We start from the raw sequence: 21,137 nt of genomic DNA on the forward strand, positions 1-21,137 counted from the left end.
CGAAGAACTAAAAGAAAAGCACAGGGAAATGTGACTGGCTAAATACTTACAAAAATCTACGATAAGCCAGCCACCCTTTGACACATTAAGAACATCTCCAAGAAATCTTGTTAAAAACATTGGACAATTCACAAAACTTTAAAATCCTAACCACATTCATAAAATAGAAAGCAGATTCGCTGGCAAATCCGGCACAATCTGCTCGTCAGCATATAAAATGCAAACCATTAAAATGTGTTGCACCGTGATCTGCATGCCACAAGCACCACACATTGGAGGGTCCTCTCACCAGAGTAAGAATCGTGTGTCATAGGGCTGTGACCCATGTGAGGAGGAGTAAGAAGAGCCTCGCCGCGCCAATGTGGCTGGAAAGAAGTACTCCACGGCCGAGTTGTGAGCTTTATGACACAGAGCTTGGTATCAGTCACTGCCAGCCACTTGTCTTCCCATCGACATATGACTTTGTACCTCAACAGCGAGCTGATAGCATGCAGGGGGATAGCACACCCAAATACCAGGGGATCGCAAAGCGCCTCCTTGGTTGCTCGATCCAACCTTTCATTCCCTGCAGTTCCAAAGTGCCCAGGTACCCAGCAGAAAGACACCTCCTTCCCCAGTCGTCGTAGTTGTAGGAGGGCATGCTGGATATTCTGGGTTACTGTATCTGCTGGGTACAAACGTTCGAGAGATTAAAGGGTGCTCAGAGAACCTGAGCAGATGAGAAACCTAACACTGGGAGAACGTCTCATCTGCTCCAAGATAGCACACAATACTACATTGAAGATGGTAAATTCTGGAGGCAGTCTGACCTTGACGATATGACCCGGGAAAACGAGAGAGCAACCAACAGAGTCCCCCTGCTTAGACCCATCTGTAAAAACAGTTACATGGTTGTGGTACTCAGATAAAATATCAGAATATCACATTACAAATGGAAGCAGGAGTGCTCTCTCTCTCGTACTGCACCAAAGCTAAAATCACTCTGGGCCTCTCCAGTAACCAGGACAGCAGGCGGTTAAAACCCTGGATTTGGGGTCGTACTGGTTCCACACCGAGTGACTCCAGCAAACACTGCACACGGATCCCACATGGCATCGTGGCTCGTGGACAGTTGGAAAAAAGGCATTACAGAGGTAGACAAGCAACAGTATGGTGTGCGGGTGAAGTTGGAGCTGCAAGGAACTTACATGTGTAACACACCATGAGGAGCTGGTGCCAGATGGTAAGTGGCAGTTCCTCCACCTCAGCACAGATACTAGATATGAGACTGGTCTGATAAGCACCCGTGGCCAACCGAATCCCCTCGTGGGTGGACAGTGTCAATGATCTGCAAGTAAGATGGCCTCGTTGACCCATACACCGTGCAACTATAGTCCAGTCGCAAACACACAAAAGCCCAATAAAACTGAAGGACACGCACCCTGTCCACTCCAAGACCTGTGGCTAAGGCACTTGATGATGTTCAGTGGCTTCAGGTCTCTGGCTTTCAGATCTCGCAGGTGTGGTAACCACGACAATCGGGAGGCAAAGATGAAGCCCAGAAACTGCACTGTCTCCCTAAATTGTAGGATTGCGTCTCCCATATTCAAGGAAGGCAAATTAAGAAGACGACAAGAACAATTAAAAAGAACACATGCACACTTATCTGCAGAAAACTGAAAATCCACATTTGCAGCTCACTCTAACTGCTGCACTGTGAAATGCAACTGATGGCCCGCCGCTGCAACACTGGTGGAAGAACAGAAAACAGCAAAATCGTCTATAAATATGAAGCACTGTACAGAACTTCTTACCGGAGATGTGATACTGTTGACGACTCTGGCAAAGAGGGTAACACAAAACACAGCCCTGAGGAACACCGTTCTCCTGCGCAAATAGATCAGACAGCGTGCTATCAACTCAGGTCCTACAAAACCGCTGAGACACAAAAGACTGTATGAAGATGATGAGGTGGTCACGAAAGCCCCACCTGATGCCAATACAGTGATGCTTACAGAGGAAAGCCTGCTGAATAGCCGCCTCTAGGAGGGGCAGTGTGTCGACAGTGAACCGAAATCTTCGAAATCCACACTGAGAGCGGCTAAGGAGTTGCCTGGTCTCTAACAACCAGACCAGAAGATAGTTAACCATTTCCTCCAGGGTCTTTCCTACAAAGCTTGTTAAAGCAATACTCCGTTAACTACTGGGACATGTGCAATCCTTTCCAGGTTTGAGGAGAGGGATCAGAAATGCCTCCCTCCACAAGTAGGGGAAGTTGCCTATCTGCCATATTAGATTAAAACATTCGAGGAGGGTTCCCTTTGATGCCACTGGCAAATGTCGAAGCATGCAGTACCGGATTTGGTTGTGACCAGGGGCAGTGTCACGAATCTCAGTCACTGCCAATTCGTGCTCCCACATGGAGAATGGGGAGTTTTATGCCTCAGAACTGTTGGGCCTGAAGTCCAACTTTTCCCTCTCTATAGTCGCACAACAGCGAAGAAACAACCAGATCCTGGCTTGTATTGGCAGTAGTTTGTGCAAAATGTTTGACCAGCATCTGAGAAATGTCTCTGGGTGTTGCTTGGAGGCACGTGTTCCAGCACTGCTGCTATCGGTAAATGGGCAGTATTTACCAGTAACCCTCCAGATGGCTTCCCATACTTTTATACAAGAAGTGGAAAGATTGATGGAGTCCAGGAAAGCTTGCCATAATCTTTTCTTACTCTCCCTAACGATGTGTTGAGCCTTGGCCCTCGTGACTCTAAAGGTCCTAAGGTTATCTGCTGTCGTTCAGCATTTAATATTTGGAAGAGCCGCACGCCTTTTCCAGATCGCGAAATGACACCCATCTGTCCACTGAGGTCCTGGCCATTTCCTAAGATGAGCTACGGACTGCGGGATGGAGGAGTCAGCAGCACGAAGGATCACTTGTGTGATGTGGTCCACCCATCCTTGGATGCTATTGCAGTGTTCGAACACAGCCAGCTGGCTGAAACTCATCCAGTTAGCCCTGCTGACCATCCATTTTGGGGGCTTAATGTCAGGTGGTGGGCCATTTAGTAAGTGAAGGCAGTTTGGGAGGTGTTCACTGGAAGGAAGGTCATCAATGACCTCCCACTGAACAGAGTCTGCGAGGGTGGGAGGGGGAGAGGGGGAGGGAGGGATGGTTGGAGGGAGAGAGAGAGAGAGAGAGAGAGAGAGAGAGAGACCGGGGGGGGGGGGGGGGGGGTCGATGGCTGATGATGACCCAGCAGCAGTAGAGAAATGTGTGCGGGTACCTGTGTTGAGGACGCACAGCTTGTGAGATGTCATGAGACCCTCCAAAACCTGTCCCCGAGAGCAAGTATTGGTCAAACCCCACAGGACATGATGGGCATTGAAGTCTCCCAGGAGGAGGAATGGTCGCGGAAGTTGTGCGGTAAGATCCATGAGAGCCTCTGAGTCTAGCGCATCTTCTGGAGGTACATACAGTGAGCAAACAGTGATCCTTCGACACACACGAATTTGAACTGCACCTGGTTGCAGGTCAGTAGCCAATGGGAGAACAGAGGAGTGGTGCGTATTAGTGACAAACACTGCGACACCTCACTTGGCCCTTTCCCCTGATAGATCATCATTGCAGTACATAGCATATATCCCTGTAGCACAGAGACACCTGTATCTTTAAAATGTGTTTCTTGTAAACAAAAGCACAAGGGACTGATGACCATAGATGTTAAGTCCCATAGTGCTCAGAGCCAAAAGCACAAGGGACATGCCTGTGCTACGAGTTTCAGTTCCTCCACATGAGTCCTGAACCCGTTCATGTTCCACTGTAGTATGGAAGCCATGTCATCGGTGTGGTTTTAATTTACCCCTATTCTTGCACTGGGGAGGAGAAGCACTTGATGAATGAGGGGAAGTGGAGGAGCTGCCTGGAACCAAGGCCTCTAATTCCTCGATATTCTCCTCATCAGTCAGATCAGTCTGACGGTGCTCGGGACAACTTTTGACCTGAATGTTGTGAGGCTTTCACTGAAGCCTTGTCCCTTCAAGGATGAGGGGGGAAAAGGGGCGATGTGCCGTCAAGCCAAGATCCCCGTTCCCTTTGACACACAATGGTCCACTGCCGCACGGTGGTCACTGAAGCATGCCCAGAGCTTACCGTGACCGGGGGCTGGCGGTGCTTACCAGTCCCCAGCTCAGGAACCCCGCGGTCACCAAGCCCATTCCCAGCAAAACATTCCTAAGCCCCTGAGGAGAAATCTGAACAAAAAAATAACAGTTAGTGGAGTACCATACATTTTTTAATTCTATTACAATTGTAGTTTATATAAATGTTAAAATGAAGGACTAAGTAAGAAACAAGTATTTTTTGTTTTTTCCAAAAAATTTCTGCTCCAAGATACAGCCCTCCAAAGATGACACTGCGTATACCATTTTGAAGATGTGAATTTTGGAAAAAATTTTAAAATGCTGTATCTCTGGAACAGTTCTAGATATTTATTTATTTATTTTAATTTAAAAGACTATTGCTTTATGATTACAAAGAAATCCTCCATTTGGACTTATCTGTCAAAGTTCTTTTACTACAGCTTTCTGAACTCTTTTTTTATAATTTATGGAATTTTTTTTCCAAAAATTCAATCCATAAAATTTTGATCTTTTTTTCTGTTGATTAGCACCATATAGTTCTGCATTCCCTGAAAAGGAGAGCTTCCACTTTTAGGTTGAACAGGTTTTACAAGCTGAAGTTTTTACCACATTATCACGTAACAGGATCATAAAAATCAAAACCTAGCCTTATTTAACACAATTTTAGATTTGAAAGATGAGTAAGAGACACATTTTTCAAGCATTTTAAATGGTTCCAAAATGTATGTGAAAGCTCCAAAGACTTACTATGAGCTCCCCCGTCACTGAGTCCAAAAACGTGTCTTCTGAATTTCTGTCACAGTAGTAGTTTGTTTGGACCATTCTTCTTTTATCTGCTCAAAGAATTTTTCGATTTCCTCTTTGGACAAATGAATGAGGGCTGTGCATGTGTAACATTTCACCTATCACGTAAAATCCTCAGCATTCTGAATCACAGCGGAATTTGCCTGGAAAGATTATGTTTTGTAGCATGGTGCTTCAGTAGGCCTCCTACACCATCACAAGGCCCTTCCCACAACAGTAGCACTGTGTACCCTAGTCAGTTGGCACAAGCAACTCACTCACTTCAAAACAGCTGGCAACGATTTTTAAAATGACTAGGAGCACCATAAGAAATAATGATGATCATCTCTGCCCCTTTTGTGGTTGAAGAATTTTGCACATTACTAGCAAAGCATGTGCTGAGTCACATCCTGTGTCATCACTTATAACTGCAACAGTTGTGGTCTTGTTTTGAAAATATGTCACCACTGTAAAAATTGAATCCTGGTCATTACTACAAGACATCCTTGTACTTTTTGTGGAAGAATTACAGTCCAGTTCTCAGCAAAATCACAGTGAAGCACTAAAAATAGGTCTTCAGTCTGTAAACACCTTTCCACTTCTGCAATTTGTGTTGTGGCAATTTCTTCAGAGTCTGGTGTGTTACTGCTTTCACAGATCATTTACCAAGTTCATCAATGAAACTGTCAAAGGCAACAGTTTTCTTAATTAGTTTATTTTCCTCCCATGTCGCATATGTAATTTCTGTAGAGTTATCTGCTATGTCTTCCAGGCCAAGTGTCTAAAGACAGTCCTCCCTTTCCAGGGCAGTCACCACATTCATAAAACAAGCAAGCCTCTCGCTTTACGTCACAGACTGCTAATGACTTGACATGCCCAACCAAGGTGTCACATGTCACATGCTCCAGTAAGTTGTTCTAAGCTTGCACACAAAGCTCAAAATTCGTGCAGTACACACATAAACATACATCTGTGGAACTACCCACTTAGGTCGTAGTGCATAAAACGTTGATCTTCCAATATGTGAAGTTGTACAGTTGCTCTTCTAAATTGCAAAAGTTTCTTTTAATACTGCGAGTCATGTACCTCTTCACTTTCACAACTTTTTGACCTTCAACTTTTACAGTTATAGTGTCTTTTTTGTTGGCACTCTGGTGAGAACAGTTCCATTTATCTTCCAGATAAAATGGCTGCACTATTTGAACTTAAAAGTGCTTCTACAGGATGACCATAATAGGGATCTGGTCTTCCAAAGACTCCTTTTTCTTTGAAAATGTCTGTGGAATAATAGTTAAAACTTTCACCTTTTCACTGTAGGATTCACAATATTCAACAGCTGAATTGATATTTCTGAAAAATTCCTGGCAAGAGGTTAAAGAGTGCTTTGGTTCATTTTCTTCTGAAGATGGAATTTCTACTTTGAAGAGTGTGGTCAGTTTTGATGTGGTGTATTCATCAATACCTTTAGTAATTTTTCTATGCTTTCTTGATGCATAGAGTTTATGACTTGAATTCACTGGCCACGGTTTCGTAACAGGACTAACACCGATCTCTGTAACTGACTGATTCCAGGTATTTAATTCTTCCTCTATTGATGCAAAATCTGCATTATCTGCACCATGGGAGGCTTCACCTTGTTGTTATACCATCATTGTTGTTATTCTGATTCTGTCAAAATATTTAGAACACAAAAAGTCATCACTGGAAACAGCCTCACTTTGAAACAGAGTCTTCAAATGAGAACACTTATTCCGAACCTGAGCAAAGTCTTTTTTTATGTCATGTGTAGTCAAGCACACTTCACTCTCCTGCAACCCCAATTACAAGACATTTCAAACAGTCCTTTTCAAAAAACACACTGCAACTGTGTCAACTGGCAAATTCCTCATGAAAGTACAGAACTCACTGAATGATCTCAGATCTCTTAGAAGCCTTTTCAGTGAACAAATTAGCACTGAACAACTACAGAACAGAAACCTGCAATGTACAACCACAACAAAGAAACAGACAACAAAGTTTAAGCAATATTTGCAACAATGACAATAGAAACACACATTGTAACAAACAAATTAGCAAGAAACAACTTCAGTGAAGCCATACATTACAAAAAATTCCTATCCAACTCAAATGTGGTACCTCTTCTTTACATGATACTAATCAACAGGAAAAATCTAAGTTTTCTGGATTAGCATTATTGAAAATATTTTTTTTCTGTAAAATATAAAAGAAAATTCAAAAAGTGACAGTAAAAGAACTTTGACAGATATGTCCAAACTGAGGATACCATTGTAATCATAAATCAGTTATGTTCCAAATAAGAAAACTCTCTCACGAAATATCTAGAACTATTACAGAGCTAGAGCATTTTAAAAATGTTTCCGAAATTCGCATCTTCAAAATGGTGTTCACAGTGTCATCTTTTGGAGGCCTGTATCTCGGGACAGGATTTTTTTGGGGGGGGGGGGGGGGGGGGGGCACGTGTCTTACTTAATCCTGAATTTTACATATGCTAAATTCAATAACATCCGAGATTGAAGGTAGCCCCCCTGCGTGAAGTGATACAGATTATGCCTACAGTTCCTTGCATATTTTCAGTACTAGGACTATCAAGCACCACATTACGAAGAAAAATTTGACTTCTTAAGTGAACAAGTAGCCGATGATTTAGGAAAGAGGGATGTACTTCAAGAGATGTTAGCTATTAATTTGTTCCTATGAAACATGACATTTTTGTTGTTGTAATTAGCACTATTTGTTACTGTAGTAAATAGTAGGTAAAATTTTACATTTAAGTTCAAAAATGTTTTTGATGACGTGCAACTACTGCGGAGTACATTTCAAAAGGGATGGGTTACCTTTCAGTGGTCAAACAACAGAAGTTTTTTTTTTTTTAATAAACAGCTGCACAAGCTATTTATTCCAATGATTTCATGTACAACTGAATTCACAAACTGGATATTGTAGTTGATTCTTTGCATGTTGAAGTGAACTGCACAACAGATCATTAACCTAGCACAAGCAAAGAAAATCCAGCATTTTGAGCTGTAGTCCTAGGCCCAGAATAGAAAAAGAAAAGAGCTTTAAGTAAGTACAAGAGGAAGGCACCACCTGAATGTGACGATGTCTGACCTTTTCCCAAAGGCAGCAACAAAAAATGAAAATAGGTGACAAAAGAGGGAAATCATCAACAATACTCAAAAGAAGAAAAGAAACAGGAATCCTTTAAAAGAGTGGAAAAACTGGAGAACTGATACAAAATAAATGAAATCAGAAAAAAGAACTAAAATTAACTGAGGCTTCTAGAAAAGTTACCATTATATCAGATCGATCTTCCAAAGCTCTTTTCTGACATAAACCTGGCAGTAAAAATACGGAGTTACATGATGGTGGTTTAAGGACTATAAACAAATGTTTGAGAAGCTGTGGAGTTTGCAGGATGGAAGGGAGTCTATTTGTAACACTAGTCGAAGAAAAAAGAAACTTACATTAGAAAGTAAAATTAATGCCACCATTCAATTTCTGCGTGTGTTGCTTTTCTTTTTCCCAGCTTCACCTGTAATTTTCTTCATATGTGTCATTAGATGACACATATGTACAGGTTGGGGACAGCAACAGTACAGCAAGCCAGCTCAGGCTTGAACTTGTGGCCCACCAGGAAAATGGCTGATAACAAAAGGTAATCGTCCAACACATTGCCCAGCGGAGCGGAATCAAAAAGTTGACTGCATGCAGATTTCATTTCAGGTGACAACCTGTGGCCACTGGCAACAGATACCATGGACCTTGCCGTTGGTGGGGAGGCTTGCGTGCCTCAGCGATACAGATGGCCGTACCGTAGGTACAACCACAACGGAGGGGTATCTGTTGAGAGGCCAGACAAACATGTGGTTCCTGAAGAGGGGCAGCAGCCTTTTCAGTAGTTGCAGGGCCAACAGTCTGGATGATTGACTGATCTGGCCTTGTAACATCAACCAAAACGGCTTTGCTGTGCTGGTACTGCGAACGGCTGAAAGCAAGGGGAAACTACAGCCGTAATTTTTCCCGAGGACATGCAGCTTTACTGTATGGAGAGCTGCATCAAACCAGTCTCAGGACTGAAGACCACAACAACAACAACATACAATTATTACATCAATAGAACACATTTAGTTGTGTAGGGGTTGGGATGTGACCCCTTCAGTGATGGCTGAACTGGCTGATACCAAATCAGGGCGGAGTGCTGCCTGAATGTGGGGGTGGAACAATTTGGTGATCTGTCAGTAAAACAACCCCTGTTATATTAGTTCTTTACTCATGCCAATTAAAGGGATGGGGCTGTAGTCTGAGAGCAGGTTATTGAAGATGGCGACAAAGATGGTTGCGAAAGCATGGCGTGTCAGCCTTTTGCCTGTCCGGCTGGTAATGCTTGTTGTTGGCATTCAAGCAACTGGGGAAGCATGATGCAAGCCCTGCTCTATTGGTGCTGGACGACTGTGGCCACTGTGCATGGCTCGGCTGATCTGTGGCCGCATCTACAACACTCCAGGATATATGGTGTTTAAGCCATGATGTCCAGCATAATTGAAGATGATGGTGGATGTGCACGACCCGGGCAGTTGTCAGCAACAATGTACGCCTGTACAGGTTGGGGACAGCAACAGTACAGCAAGCCAGCTCAGGCTTGAACTTGTGGCCCACCAGGAAAATGGCTGATAACAAAAGGTAATCGTCCAACACACTGCCCAGCAGAGCGGAGTCAAAAAGTTGACTGCATGCAGATTTCATTTCAGGTGACAACATGTGGCCACTGGCAACAGATACCATTGATGGCAGACCATTGTGCTATTGTTGTGCTGCAAGTTGTCTCCGTCTCTTTATCATGAGTATTTGGGAGTGATGGTCTGATTTGGGAGGGGAGGGGGGTGGGACATATAAATGAGCCTGTTAGTATTTTTCTAATGGCAGCAACCCTTAACCTGGCTGGAGTGGCAGGATATTGTCACTGGGCAGTGATGGTTTGATTTGCTCTGGTTTTGTGTCATGGATTGGTATCTTCCACTTTGGAAGTGTCTGATTTCACTCATCTGCTTTGACCCGTGACACAATGGTGGTGGTGTGTGTGATGTCGCTACAGTGCCGTGTTCTTGAGTTGGTTCGTGCTTGTAGACATCGTGGTGCTGTATTTAATGGCACCATCTGGTGGTGACTGTTGACATGTGGTATTGGGTTCATTTGAGTCTTTGTTATCACTGTGGTAATTTGAGTTTATTTGAGCCTGAGTAATCAGTGCTGTAACGTGATTTTGGAAGTGCTTGCTTTGTTTTCAGTGAGTTATTTTTTCCCCCCTTTTGTTTATGTGAGTGTGGCATTTTTGTTAGGTGTAATTAGTTGGTGTGTGTAAGGGGGGGAGGGGGGTATTGTAGCAAAACTACGTGATTTTGTTGGAGACTTTTGTTGGTAAGTAACTCTAGCTTTGGTTTTATTCAATAGTAAATCTGATGTTTTGTCTGTTATATTTATGGTATTTCAGTTGTGGTTTAATTGATCTACTGAATATGGAGTTTTTTGGATTTTCAAATTGTTGAGGTTTGGTTTCAGCGGTGTTTTGTGAGTTATGTAGGTGTGTAAAGTATGGGGTTGTGATTTTTTTATTTGTGGTTTGCCAGTAGGTATCAACAGCTGTGTTTGAGCTATATAGTAAAATAACAAATTTCACTTTTCGTAGTTCTAGGTGTTGGCTTTTTGATGTTGAGGGCTTTGTTTGATCAGTAAAGGTCAAGGGAAATATCCAATCCACTTTACAGAATTGCAGATGGCTTTTTGGTATTGTGGGCTCAGTTTGAACTATATAGGTTGAGTTAAGTGTACACAATTCCTGCTGGTTTTGTGGCTGTAGCATTGTATTAAACTGAGTCTAATTTTTATTGGTGTGATGTTTTGTATTGTTATATATTTAGCTTTTCCCTGCCCTAAGCCTCCTATTTGCCGCAGTTGCCCCTTTAGTTTCATTCTATTGTTGGAGTTGGATGTTCTTGTGTCATTTTTATTTCTGTTCACATTAGTTGGCACGTGTATGTAGTGACAATATTGTCTCCATTTTGGAAGTAGGCTTTCCACCATATTGATGACATCATGTGTCAAAGATGGGTGGAATCAGAGACTTCCCTAATGTCCCAGTAAATAATTCAGCGGCATTTGCTTGATTAAAAGCTGTTGCTCTTTATTTTCCAGTGTTTTTGGGTTTTCATGATGCGAGCTGCTGATACCAGCTCATGAAATCGTCAACCTAGTTAATTCCAGCTACTTTATTTACATCAAGTACTCTGTACGTTTACGTCCAGCTATTTGTGTATGTGTGTAAGTTGTCATCTTTGTAAGTCAGTTCATAATTTTTAATAATGTAATCAAAGCTTACATTTCACCTTGGTGATAACTTTACTTATACACAATGATAACGCTATGGTGGTATTAGGGTGATTACTGTCACTAAGCTTAATACCCACTGGGGGTTGGGCTGTTTGGGGGAGGAGACCAGACAGCGAGGTCATCGGTCTCATCGGATTAGGGAAGGATGGGGAAGGAAGTCGGCCGAGCCCTTTCAAAGGAACCATCCCGGCATTTGCCTGGAGCGATTTAGGGAAATCACAGAAAACCTAAATCAGGATGGCCGGACGCGGGATTGAACCGTCGTCCTCCCATATGCAAGTCCAGTGTGCTAACCACTGCGCCACCTTGCTCAGTTTAATACCCACTGGCTTACATTTCTTAACCTGCCAAAGCACAATAGTACACCCTAACTAGATCTGCAGCACGTCTACGAGACATGATATGTTTCATTTCTTTCAAGGCCTTTGCAATTTTTCCCCCTCACTTCCTCCAATTTGACACTCTTCTTTGCTCACATTCACTAGATATTATCCAAGTCTTGTATGTATTATTCCATAACGTAATACAATACAGCTAAATAAATTATTTAGCCTAGATGGGCTGTAGGTAGGCTATATTCCCTCAACAACATTGAAATCTATCCCCAAGGGTATATTAAAAATCTGTCCTATGCGCAGACAATGTTAAACCTGTTACTAAAAAAAGTTTTTCAGGTGGTTTATGGAATAGTTAGATGCATACAATTAATTAATTGAGTAAATATAATTTACCTCCATTAACATTAACAGAAAATTGCCTGCCTGCCCTCCGCCACACACCGTTGGGTGGCTTGCGGAGTATAAATGTAGATGTAGAAAATAGAACTGAGCTTTTGCTTTTCACACCTTGAAGTATTAATTAAACAGCATTCCTCTTAGGACAGCAATGGACTGGAATCTATTGTCCTGTTGTGGAACTTGATTGTTTACTGTATGGCCATTAACATCGATATCAGTGGTGGGCAATTCTAACTGCTGAAAGGTGCCCATAGTTTAAATGTGACCCCTCTCCTTTACTTTCTTTCCTTATAATGGACACTAGTCATCACTAGTTTCTGGCCACTCATGTGAGAATACAAGGGACACTACATCAAACTTTAGTTTGCTACTTGCCTTGTAATTGCTAACTAATTGGCATTTTGATCAGCAAATGCATATTCTGACACACCTTGCCACTACTGTATGGGAAAAATAACTTTTCCACAGGCTGTAATTGTACAAGAAACTGATCACTAACACAAGATAATATTCTATTACTTGCTTGTTATGTCACTTAAAATCTATTTAATATTTTTAAACACAATTAGAGCTGAGTTTGCTTGTACTGTTGTCTGCATAGTCAGTGAGTACACAGTATTCCAAAGTTGTTAGAGCATGATTGATGCTCTTATAGCTTCTGCAGGAGCCAAATGTGATACAGTTAATTAATACTGAATGAAAGGGCCATGGCACGAAATTACACTATTACACGGGGCAAATCATAATACTGCTTGAGACTGATGACCCTGCAGTTTAGTCCCTCTACTCTCCAACCAATCAAATAATAATACTCCTTATAGATTTAGAAAGTTGTTTGCCATGTGCAGGGATGCCCTATCTCTTATTGGTGTGTTCTGGAAAGTAGTATTCAGATTTATTAATGGAGGTTGGGCAATAAAAGTTACAGTGTTGCCCCCCCCCCCCCACCACGACATTGTTCATATTTTTTGTATAATATTTTGTATATACATAATATCACCAAAATAAAAGGAGATTAATTACATAGGCCTAATACAGATTTCCTAAATTAACCTTCCAGTTGTAATTATGTACAATGAAAGGTATGTTACATGTAGAATAAACAAACCTCAGGCTACACTACAGATTGGATGATTACCATATTTACATTTGTTGGCGAAGCCAATTCACAATCTAACACCTTCCAATCTAATCTATGCACCATCGGCTCAATCAAGGGAGGAAGGGATATGGGAACCACACGCTAAATCAAGACTGGGGCTAGTGACTGCCAATGTGGAAGTATTCAAATGTTAACATTTCTACACTTACACTAAGCCATTGGCTTATCTGAAACCTGCGTTAGAAGGCACCTATTTAAATTGACTATGTCAGGCATTAACATTTTTTCAAACACACCACATGTGAACATCCACATTTAAAAACTGACCTATTTGCTATGAATGCTGGAGGTAGGACTACATTTTCTCATTAAAGAAGGCAGTTGTACAGTATACTACAAAAACACCAAGAAAAAAGTTCAATAAGCGGACTTGGCATTCAATGGGTGATAAGACTGGAGTATTTGCCTCCAGTTGAGAGGTTTGTTCTTTCTCCAAGATATGAAGCTTTAGTACAATGTACAGATGCGATTTTGAGTTAATTTCATAGTATCATACTTATCGAATACTTGATTCCACCCATTAGGACAAGAGATTATAATAAATTAAACTTATATCTGCCTGCAAGGAATACTACATAGCGTGTGGTGTTTTCACAATATCATAGTGGTTATTTCCACGAACGTCCATAGTCATATGTGCATACGTTCATACGGTACGTTAAATTACTCAAGAAAGGAGAGTTGATGTTCAAGTCTCGTCGATGTCTAAATCATTGTGGACATAGCACTAACTTGCTTACAACAGAATCTGGTGGCTATCGGTTCAGCGTAATATCTTTTTCTCACCATCAGATTCTCACACCAATGACTACCTTGTGCGTCAGTTCTTATTTAAAGTATCTATTTCTAGTTTCAACGACTAAACCTTTAAGTAAGACTCGAAGCAATAACGAGTTTTGAACCGAAGAAATAGTATTTATGATAATGACTCACCTTAGCCCAATCAGGTTTCAATTCCACAGTTTTTTCCGCATCTTCCAGTGCCTGAGAGTACTTTCCTGCTTTTGCATACGCTGCTGAACGGTTACTGTATAAAACGTGATTGTTTTTGTCCAGCGCTATTGCATCGGTATAACATTTAATCGCTTCGTCGAGCTTGCCCGCTTGTAGGGCGGCATTTCCTTTGTCCTTCAATGCATTAACCTACACAAAAACGATTTTCTATAGTTTACAAATAACGATGGTAAATACAGTAAGTGTAACAAGTAATTAAACAACAGTCGCCACCCGGACACGCAGCTACACATGATGCACTGTTGCTACGCTTAACATGAAAAAAAAAAGCACCCTTACGTCAAACTGTTTTTCTCCCTTTCTTCACCAATTCACATTTTCCTAACTAATTATTAAATAAAAATTACCTTATCCATTTCACTTGCACAACACTCAACACTCGATTCTCACAGGTAACGAAACATCCAGAACTACGAGTCAAGCAAACAACTGCAGCTCAAAGATAATGGATTTTCAGTATTTTCGTGCCTTACCCAGCTTTGGAAATGCATCTCATCCTCTCAGTAAACACTTTGATTCTACTGCCAAAACTGTTCACCAGACGACAGAGAAAAGCTCTGCACGAACACTTGAAGCTCTTCCTGACGTCACACGTAGATGTATAAAAGAGGATGAATAAATATGAAAATAGTGCGGTCTGTTATCGCAATTTCAAATGTTATAATGCTAATAGGTGTAGAAAGCAAACTGCGAAGAAACCTTGGGCAACAGAAGAAATATTTCAGTTGATCGACAAAAGAAGGAAGTAGAAAAATGTTCTAGGAAAGACGGGAACACAGCAATTTAAGTTCCTTAGGAATGAGATAAACAGAAAGTGCACGGCACTCAAAGAGAAAAGGCTACAGGAAAAATGTGAAGAAATCGAAAAAGAAATTATCGTCGCAAGGACTGCTTCAACAAATAAAAAAGTCAAAACAACCTTCGTTGAAATCAAAAACATTAAGAGGAGAGAACGGATTGGTGGATAGAGTGCACATGTATTTGAGTACATCCAACAACTAATTGAGGGCATATAGTGTAAGTGGAACTCTGAGATTTAAAAAAAAATCACTTTGGCCATGACATCATGTAAAAACATTCAGTAATGCATTTCAAATGACATATTCACACAGCGAATCGTCATGTCACATGTTGTAAGATCAAGATTTCTCGGCAAGAAAGTTTTTGGACGGTCTCGTCATCTGCTAACATTGGAAGTCAACCTATTTTTTCTCATTACTCGTGTTACGGCAGTGGAATTTGTACTTTTGTTTCTTTTAATCTTTATTTGTAGTTATTGTTTATAAATTCCCTATTTAGAAAGGGGTAAATAAGTTTTAAAGTATAGTAAAAAATTGTAAAAGATCAGCATGTAGGCATGATTACACCATAATTTGTGATATTAGTATAAAGTGGCTTGTTCCACATCATTACAATTTATTATGCAAGTGGTCTCAGGGACATGAAATTAAATAACTAGTTCTCTTCCAAAAGACAATCAAAACTGTCATGACGAGGGATGTCGTTCTTTGATCATTCTCGACTATCACTAGAGTGGCCATCATGAAATTAGACATCCCAATGTCATATCTGCTCCTACAATCTTCAAGCAGTAAGTGCTGCAATTCATACGCCTCATAGCCTTGTAGCACATATACATTGTTAAGAGTGCAGTCAGCTGAATGTTTAGTGTTTCTGTGTGGTATCATGTGTTCACATGTGGTTTCCGTTTTCTGCAGAACGATGCATTGACGTGTGTTTGTTAGTAAGCAAAATGCAGGATCAAGGGCTTATGTGTAGTGCTACTCCAGTTAGCGTGTGTAAAAAGGGAAAAGAGATTAGAAAATAATCAAAAATTGTCATGTGGGATGCACTGAAATTTTTTACTGATCTGACTGATAGTGAGGATACCAAGAATAATATAATTTTGCACACATTCATAAAACGACAAAAGAACCTTGTCGTGTTTCGGAATCGAATGTATTCCTTATTAACAACGCAGTAACTTTCGCAGAATCTGTATCTGTGTCTGTGTGTTTTGATTCTCTAAGAAAGGAATGGAAATAAAAACGGAAATGTAGATAAAATGACGATTTTGACGAAAAGTTAGTCCATAGAACTGTATTTAGGTACTTCAACAGAAGAGTGTATCCGCCAGCTAGAAAAATACAGGCTGCACTCAGTGAAAAAATTAAGTATTCTGAGACCTCTGTTCTTCACCTTCTCTGCTCACCTGTGCTTCGATTTAGGAGGTGTAATGATCGATGAAAATTTTTAATGGAATGCAGTGGCATTGCAGTAGCAAGAACAAAGTTTTGTGTTCAGTGCACTTTTTGCATGCTGAGAACAATAAACTTTTAATATATGTCGATAAAACTTGTGTTTCACTAAGCCATACACACCAACATACACTCCTGGAAATTGAAATAAGAACACCGTGAATTCATTGTCCCAGGAAGGGGAAACTTTATTGACACATTCCTGGGGTCAGATACATCACATGATCACACTGACAGAACCACAGGCACATAGACACAGGCAACAGAGCATGCACAATGTCGGCACTAGTACAGTGTATATCCACCTTTCGCAGCAATGCAGGCTGCTATTCTCCCATGGAGACGATCGTAGAGATGCTGGATGTAGTCCTGTGGAACGGCTTGCCATGCCATTTCCACCTGGCGTCTCAGTTGGACCAGCGTTCGTGCTGGACGTGCAGACCGCGTGAGACGACGCTTCATCCAGTCCCAAATATGCTCAATGGGGGACAGATCCGGAGATCTTGCTGGCCAGGGTAGTTGACTTACACCTTCTAGAGCACGTTGGGTGGCACGGGATACATGCGGACGTGCATTGCCCTGTTGGAACAGCAAGTTCCCTTGCCGGTCTAGGAATGGTAGAACGATGGGTTCGATGACGGTTTGGATGTACCGTGCACTATTCAGTGTCCCCTCGACGATCACCAGTGGTGTACGGCCAGTGTAGGAGATCGCTCCCCACACCATGATGCCGGGTGTTGGCCCTGTGTGCCTCGGTCGTATGCAGTCCTGATTGTGGCGCTCACCTGCACGGCGCCAAACACGCATACGACCATCATTGGCACCAAGGCAGAAGCGACTCTCATCGCTGAAGACGACACGTCTCCATTCGTCCCTCCATTCACGCCTGTCGCGACACCACTGGAGGCGGGCTGCACGATGTTGGGGCGTGAGCGGAAGACGGCCTAACGGTGTGCGGGACCGTAGCCCAGCTTCATGGAGACGGTTGCGAATGGTCCTCGCCGATACCCCAGGAGCAACAGTGTCCCTAATTTGCTGGGAAGTGGCGGTTGCGGTCCCCTACGGCACTGCGTAGGATCCTACGGTCTTGGTGTGCATCCGTGCGTCGCTGCGGTCCAGTCCCAGGTCGACGGGCACGTGCACCTTCCGCCGACCACTGGCGACAACATCGATGTACTGTGGAGACCTCACGCCCCACGTGTTGAGCAATTCGGCGGTACGTCCACCCGGCCTCCCGCATGCCCACTATACGCCCTCGCTCAAAGTCCGTCAACTGCACATACGGTTCACGTCCACGCTGTCGCGGCATGCTACCAGTGTTAAAGACTGCGATGGAGCTCCGTATGCCACGGCAAACTGGCTGACACTGACGGCGGCGGTGCACAAATGCTGCGCAGCTAGCGCCATTCGACGGCCAACACCGCGGTTCCTGGTGTGTCCGCTGTGCCGTGCGTGTGATCATTGCTTGTACAGCCCTCTCGCAGTGTCCGGAGCAAGTATGGTGGGTCTGACACACCGGTGTCAATGTGTTCTTTTTTCCATTTCCAGGAGTGTATTTTACTCGACTTCAATGGAAATATTGGCCTCAAAGTACCTACAGTTACTTTTGTATGTCGTACATCGGCAATTTGGGTGTAGGGTGCAGTGACGAAGGGTTAGTAAGAGTTAAAAATAAAAATTTTCAAGGAAGTAGAGAATTTTCTCAGTCGTTTAAGGTGAACTGTTAGAACTAAAATCCTGGCGGCGACATGTAAGTATTCGTACACGATAGTGCACAAAGTTCCTTGCAAATGAAATGCTTTCATAGGTGACAATACAACAATCATGTCTCAGATGTTACCAAAATTAAATTTTAGTTTCCTTCACAATTTTCCCACTGAATGTTTCTACAAGGCCCAACAGAATGCGAACTCATCAGCGACGAATTTTTCGTTTCATAGGCGGAACGATTTCACACTCCCTAAGGTATTTTATTTTCTTTTATCTCGGATTACTTTCGCGTTTTCACGATAAAATATACAGCATATGCATCTCTAAATTTTTAGACTGCTCTCATATTTTTCCAGTCAAATATGTGAGTGGTTCTGTTTCTTCAGCACGTTGAAGTAAAAAATTATTTTGCTTCAAAATTTCTCGTAACATTAGTTTTCATTGTTTTCGTAGGAGCTGGCAAGAATTTTCTTTTGGAAAGTACACCGTTATTTTCTCAACTAAAAATAGAGATGTCTAATTTTTTTTTTATTATCAGTTGGAAATAATGTAGGATCGTGAGATGACCTTGAGGTGATGGGCACTACAGCAACCCAATTTTACCTGGACCCTTTGCATATACTTAGTATTCTGCTATCTGCCATCGCGAGAGCGTTACAGATTTCATAGAAAGTTTGAAATGGGACACACTTGCAGATAGAAGACGCGCTAAACGGAAAGGGCTGCTCACTAAATTTCGAAATCCGATCTTCGCCGCGGATGTAGAGCATATATTATTACCACCGACTTTCAAATCGCGCAATGATCACCATTCAAAGATAAAGGAAATTAGAGCTCGTGCTGAGGCGTTCAGACAATAGTTTTTCCCTCGCGTGATCCACGAGTGGAACAGAGTAAGGTAAATATGACATTGGCGTGAATTGTGCCCTCCACCACACACAGCTTGGTGGCTAGCGGAGTATATATGTAGATGTAGACAGAAGTTATCTAATCACTTCATTTTGTTTTTTCTTACATTTTCGTCCCAATACATTTGTGTAACATGCTAAGTTCAGTTGTGATTCATAAATTCTGAGTTCAAATAACACTATATTTTTTTGTTTTGTAAAGTCTTCGACTTCGTATTTTTCTACTTTAAGAGGTTTCAAGATGGCACCAAGTATACAGTGCGAATACGTTTGTTCTGTGAGTAAATGTAAAAAGAATGAGGAAAAGTGCTCAAGGTGCACCAGTCTTTATATGTGTTGTGATAAAAGATGCATGTCATATTATTTTTTCACCAAAGCAAGTGAAAGAAAAAAGTCACAAAATCGACCAGCTACTTCGTTTTATTAGTTGCGGGAAATGGCAAACTCAGCTGCTTCATATTCTCACAAGAAGGTAAAGGTATAGTATATTTAATCTGTAAAACTCAACGTCATTATTCATGTGTGTCAGTTCCAAAGGAAGGTATGAGCTGTTAGAAAGACAATTTTGACAAAAAGCTTATTATAATGAACAGCAAAGACAAAACCATTATCGTAGTGCTGTTGGAAGAGATTCATGTTATAAGAATCAAATATGCTGAGCGCAACTAATTCGAAACAGCTTTTCAGTGAGAACAAAAAGCAAATAGGACTAGTGAGAGGTTGAAAGATACTTAGGCTTATGATAATAAAAGTTCTAGTAGGTGCATTGGTAAAAAGTGCGAGTGTGATGCTACTTGTGTTGAGTACAAAATAAAGTTTCACTTTAGATGCAGAAAGGTAAACAAATCGATGAAGGGAACAAGCAATATGTGTTGAAATAGACCAACAGGGAATATGGTGCATATACTAAGAAGGGGACTAGGAACAGTCACATGTTTGTTTGACCCTTGGGACACAGTTATGAAGGTGCTGACACAAATAGAACTGGCACAGGCTTAAAGACACACACAAAAATTATCCAGTGAAATCGGACTTACAAAATTTCAAGAATCATCTTTGAGAGAGAACTCACAACATGTTGCTTCTGTAAAGATCACAAAAATTTTACACAGTGGGTCACATTGACAATAATCATTTATTTACTCTTACACAAAGGAAGCTACCATGAATGCACACATATATCTTTTAATATTAGATGCAACGGAAATGCTAAATAACTGAAACCAAAAGATCAATTATTCCAATGTGTACCTGTAATTTTTACACAGTTCATTTTTCACTATGTCCATTACAGTCACATGTTACTCCCTCCCCAGTGATAAAGTTGACCTGTTTCTTTAGGAAGTGCACAATCTATCAAGATCATGTAACTCATTGGGTTGGCTAATAACACTCCAGAGTTTTGATGATTTGAGCTGGTTGTTTATGTAAAGATCACATGGATAATCCTGGATCCACATTCTTCATCAGGAAGGCAGGCTTAAGTCTGTTGGAAATGGTCTCCTGATCATGAGGTGTTGCAATGACAAAGTGTTTTTTATGGTATGAATGTGACAGGCATAGTCCATTGTAGAAAGGTTGTAGACGTTGTCTTATGAATACATGAAAAGAGTTCAGTATAGATGAAGCCAGACATTTTAACATGACAAGAGGTCTCAAGTTCAGTACAGATGCAGGCAGACATTGTAGCATGATGTCGAACATATGTTGGTTAGGCAGTACTATATGCAGTTTCAAGTTGAACATGAAAGTTGGACTGTCACACTCTACTTGTGTAGGATAAGAGAAATAGGCTGAAAGTCTTGCTCTCACGCCATAAGTCATTTTTGTAGCGGTGGTGTTAGAATCTGGGATCACATAAATTTGGAGACCCATTAAATTGCTGGTAACTGACCGATCTAGTCACTTGAAAGTTAGGCTCTTAATGCTGTTTTGATGTTGTGTAGTCGTTGTTCAACTTTTCCATTCGATGTTGAATGATAAACAGTGGTTTTGATGGGTTTTGATGTGGTGTATATGTAGGGCCTTTGTGAGGCGAGTGAAC

At 41.6% G+C, this 21,137-nt stretch overlaps 1 protein-coding gene across 2 annotated transcripts in view; it reads right to left on the reverse strand.

Moving 5' to 3' along the window:
- LOC126194986 (stress-induced-phosphoprotein 1) overlaps positions 1-14,805 on the reverse strand; it is a 52,104-nt gene extending 37,299 nt beyond the window's left edge. Inside the window, exons 1-2 of one of the 2 annotated variants that reach the window (XM_049933402.1) lie at positions 14,691-14,805; positions 14,137-14,346 (exon numbers count right to left, since the gene is read on the reverse strand). In XM_049933402.1, the coding sequence (XP_049789359.1) occupies positions 14,137-14,346; positions 14,691-14,708 (228 nt within the window). In that variant the 5' untranslated portion in view covers positions 14,709-14,805. Of the gene's footprint in view, positions 1-14,136; positions 14,347-14,564 lie in introns of both variants that reach the window. The other variant, XM_049933403.1, reaches the window with a different exon arrangement.
- Between the last annotated feature and the right edge of the window lie 6,332 nt (positions 14,806-21,137).

The sequence above is a fragment of the Schistocerca nitens genome, chromosome 7, assembly GCF_023898315.1.
Source record: "Schistocerca nitens isolate TAMUIC-IGC-003100 chromosome 7, iqSchNite1.1, whole genome shotgun sequence".
Classification (NCBI taxonomy): domain Eukaryota; kingdom Metazoa; phylum Arthropoda; class Insecta; order Orthoptera; family Acrididae; genus Schistocerca; species Schistocerca nitens.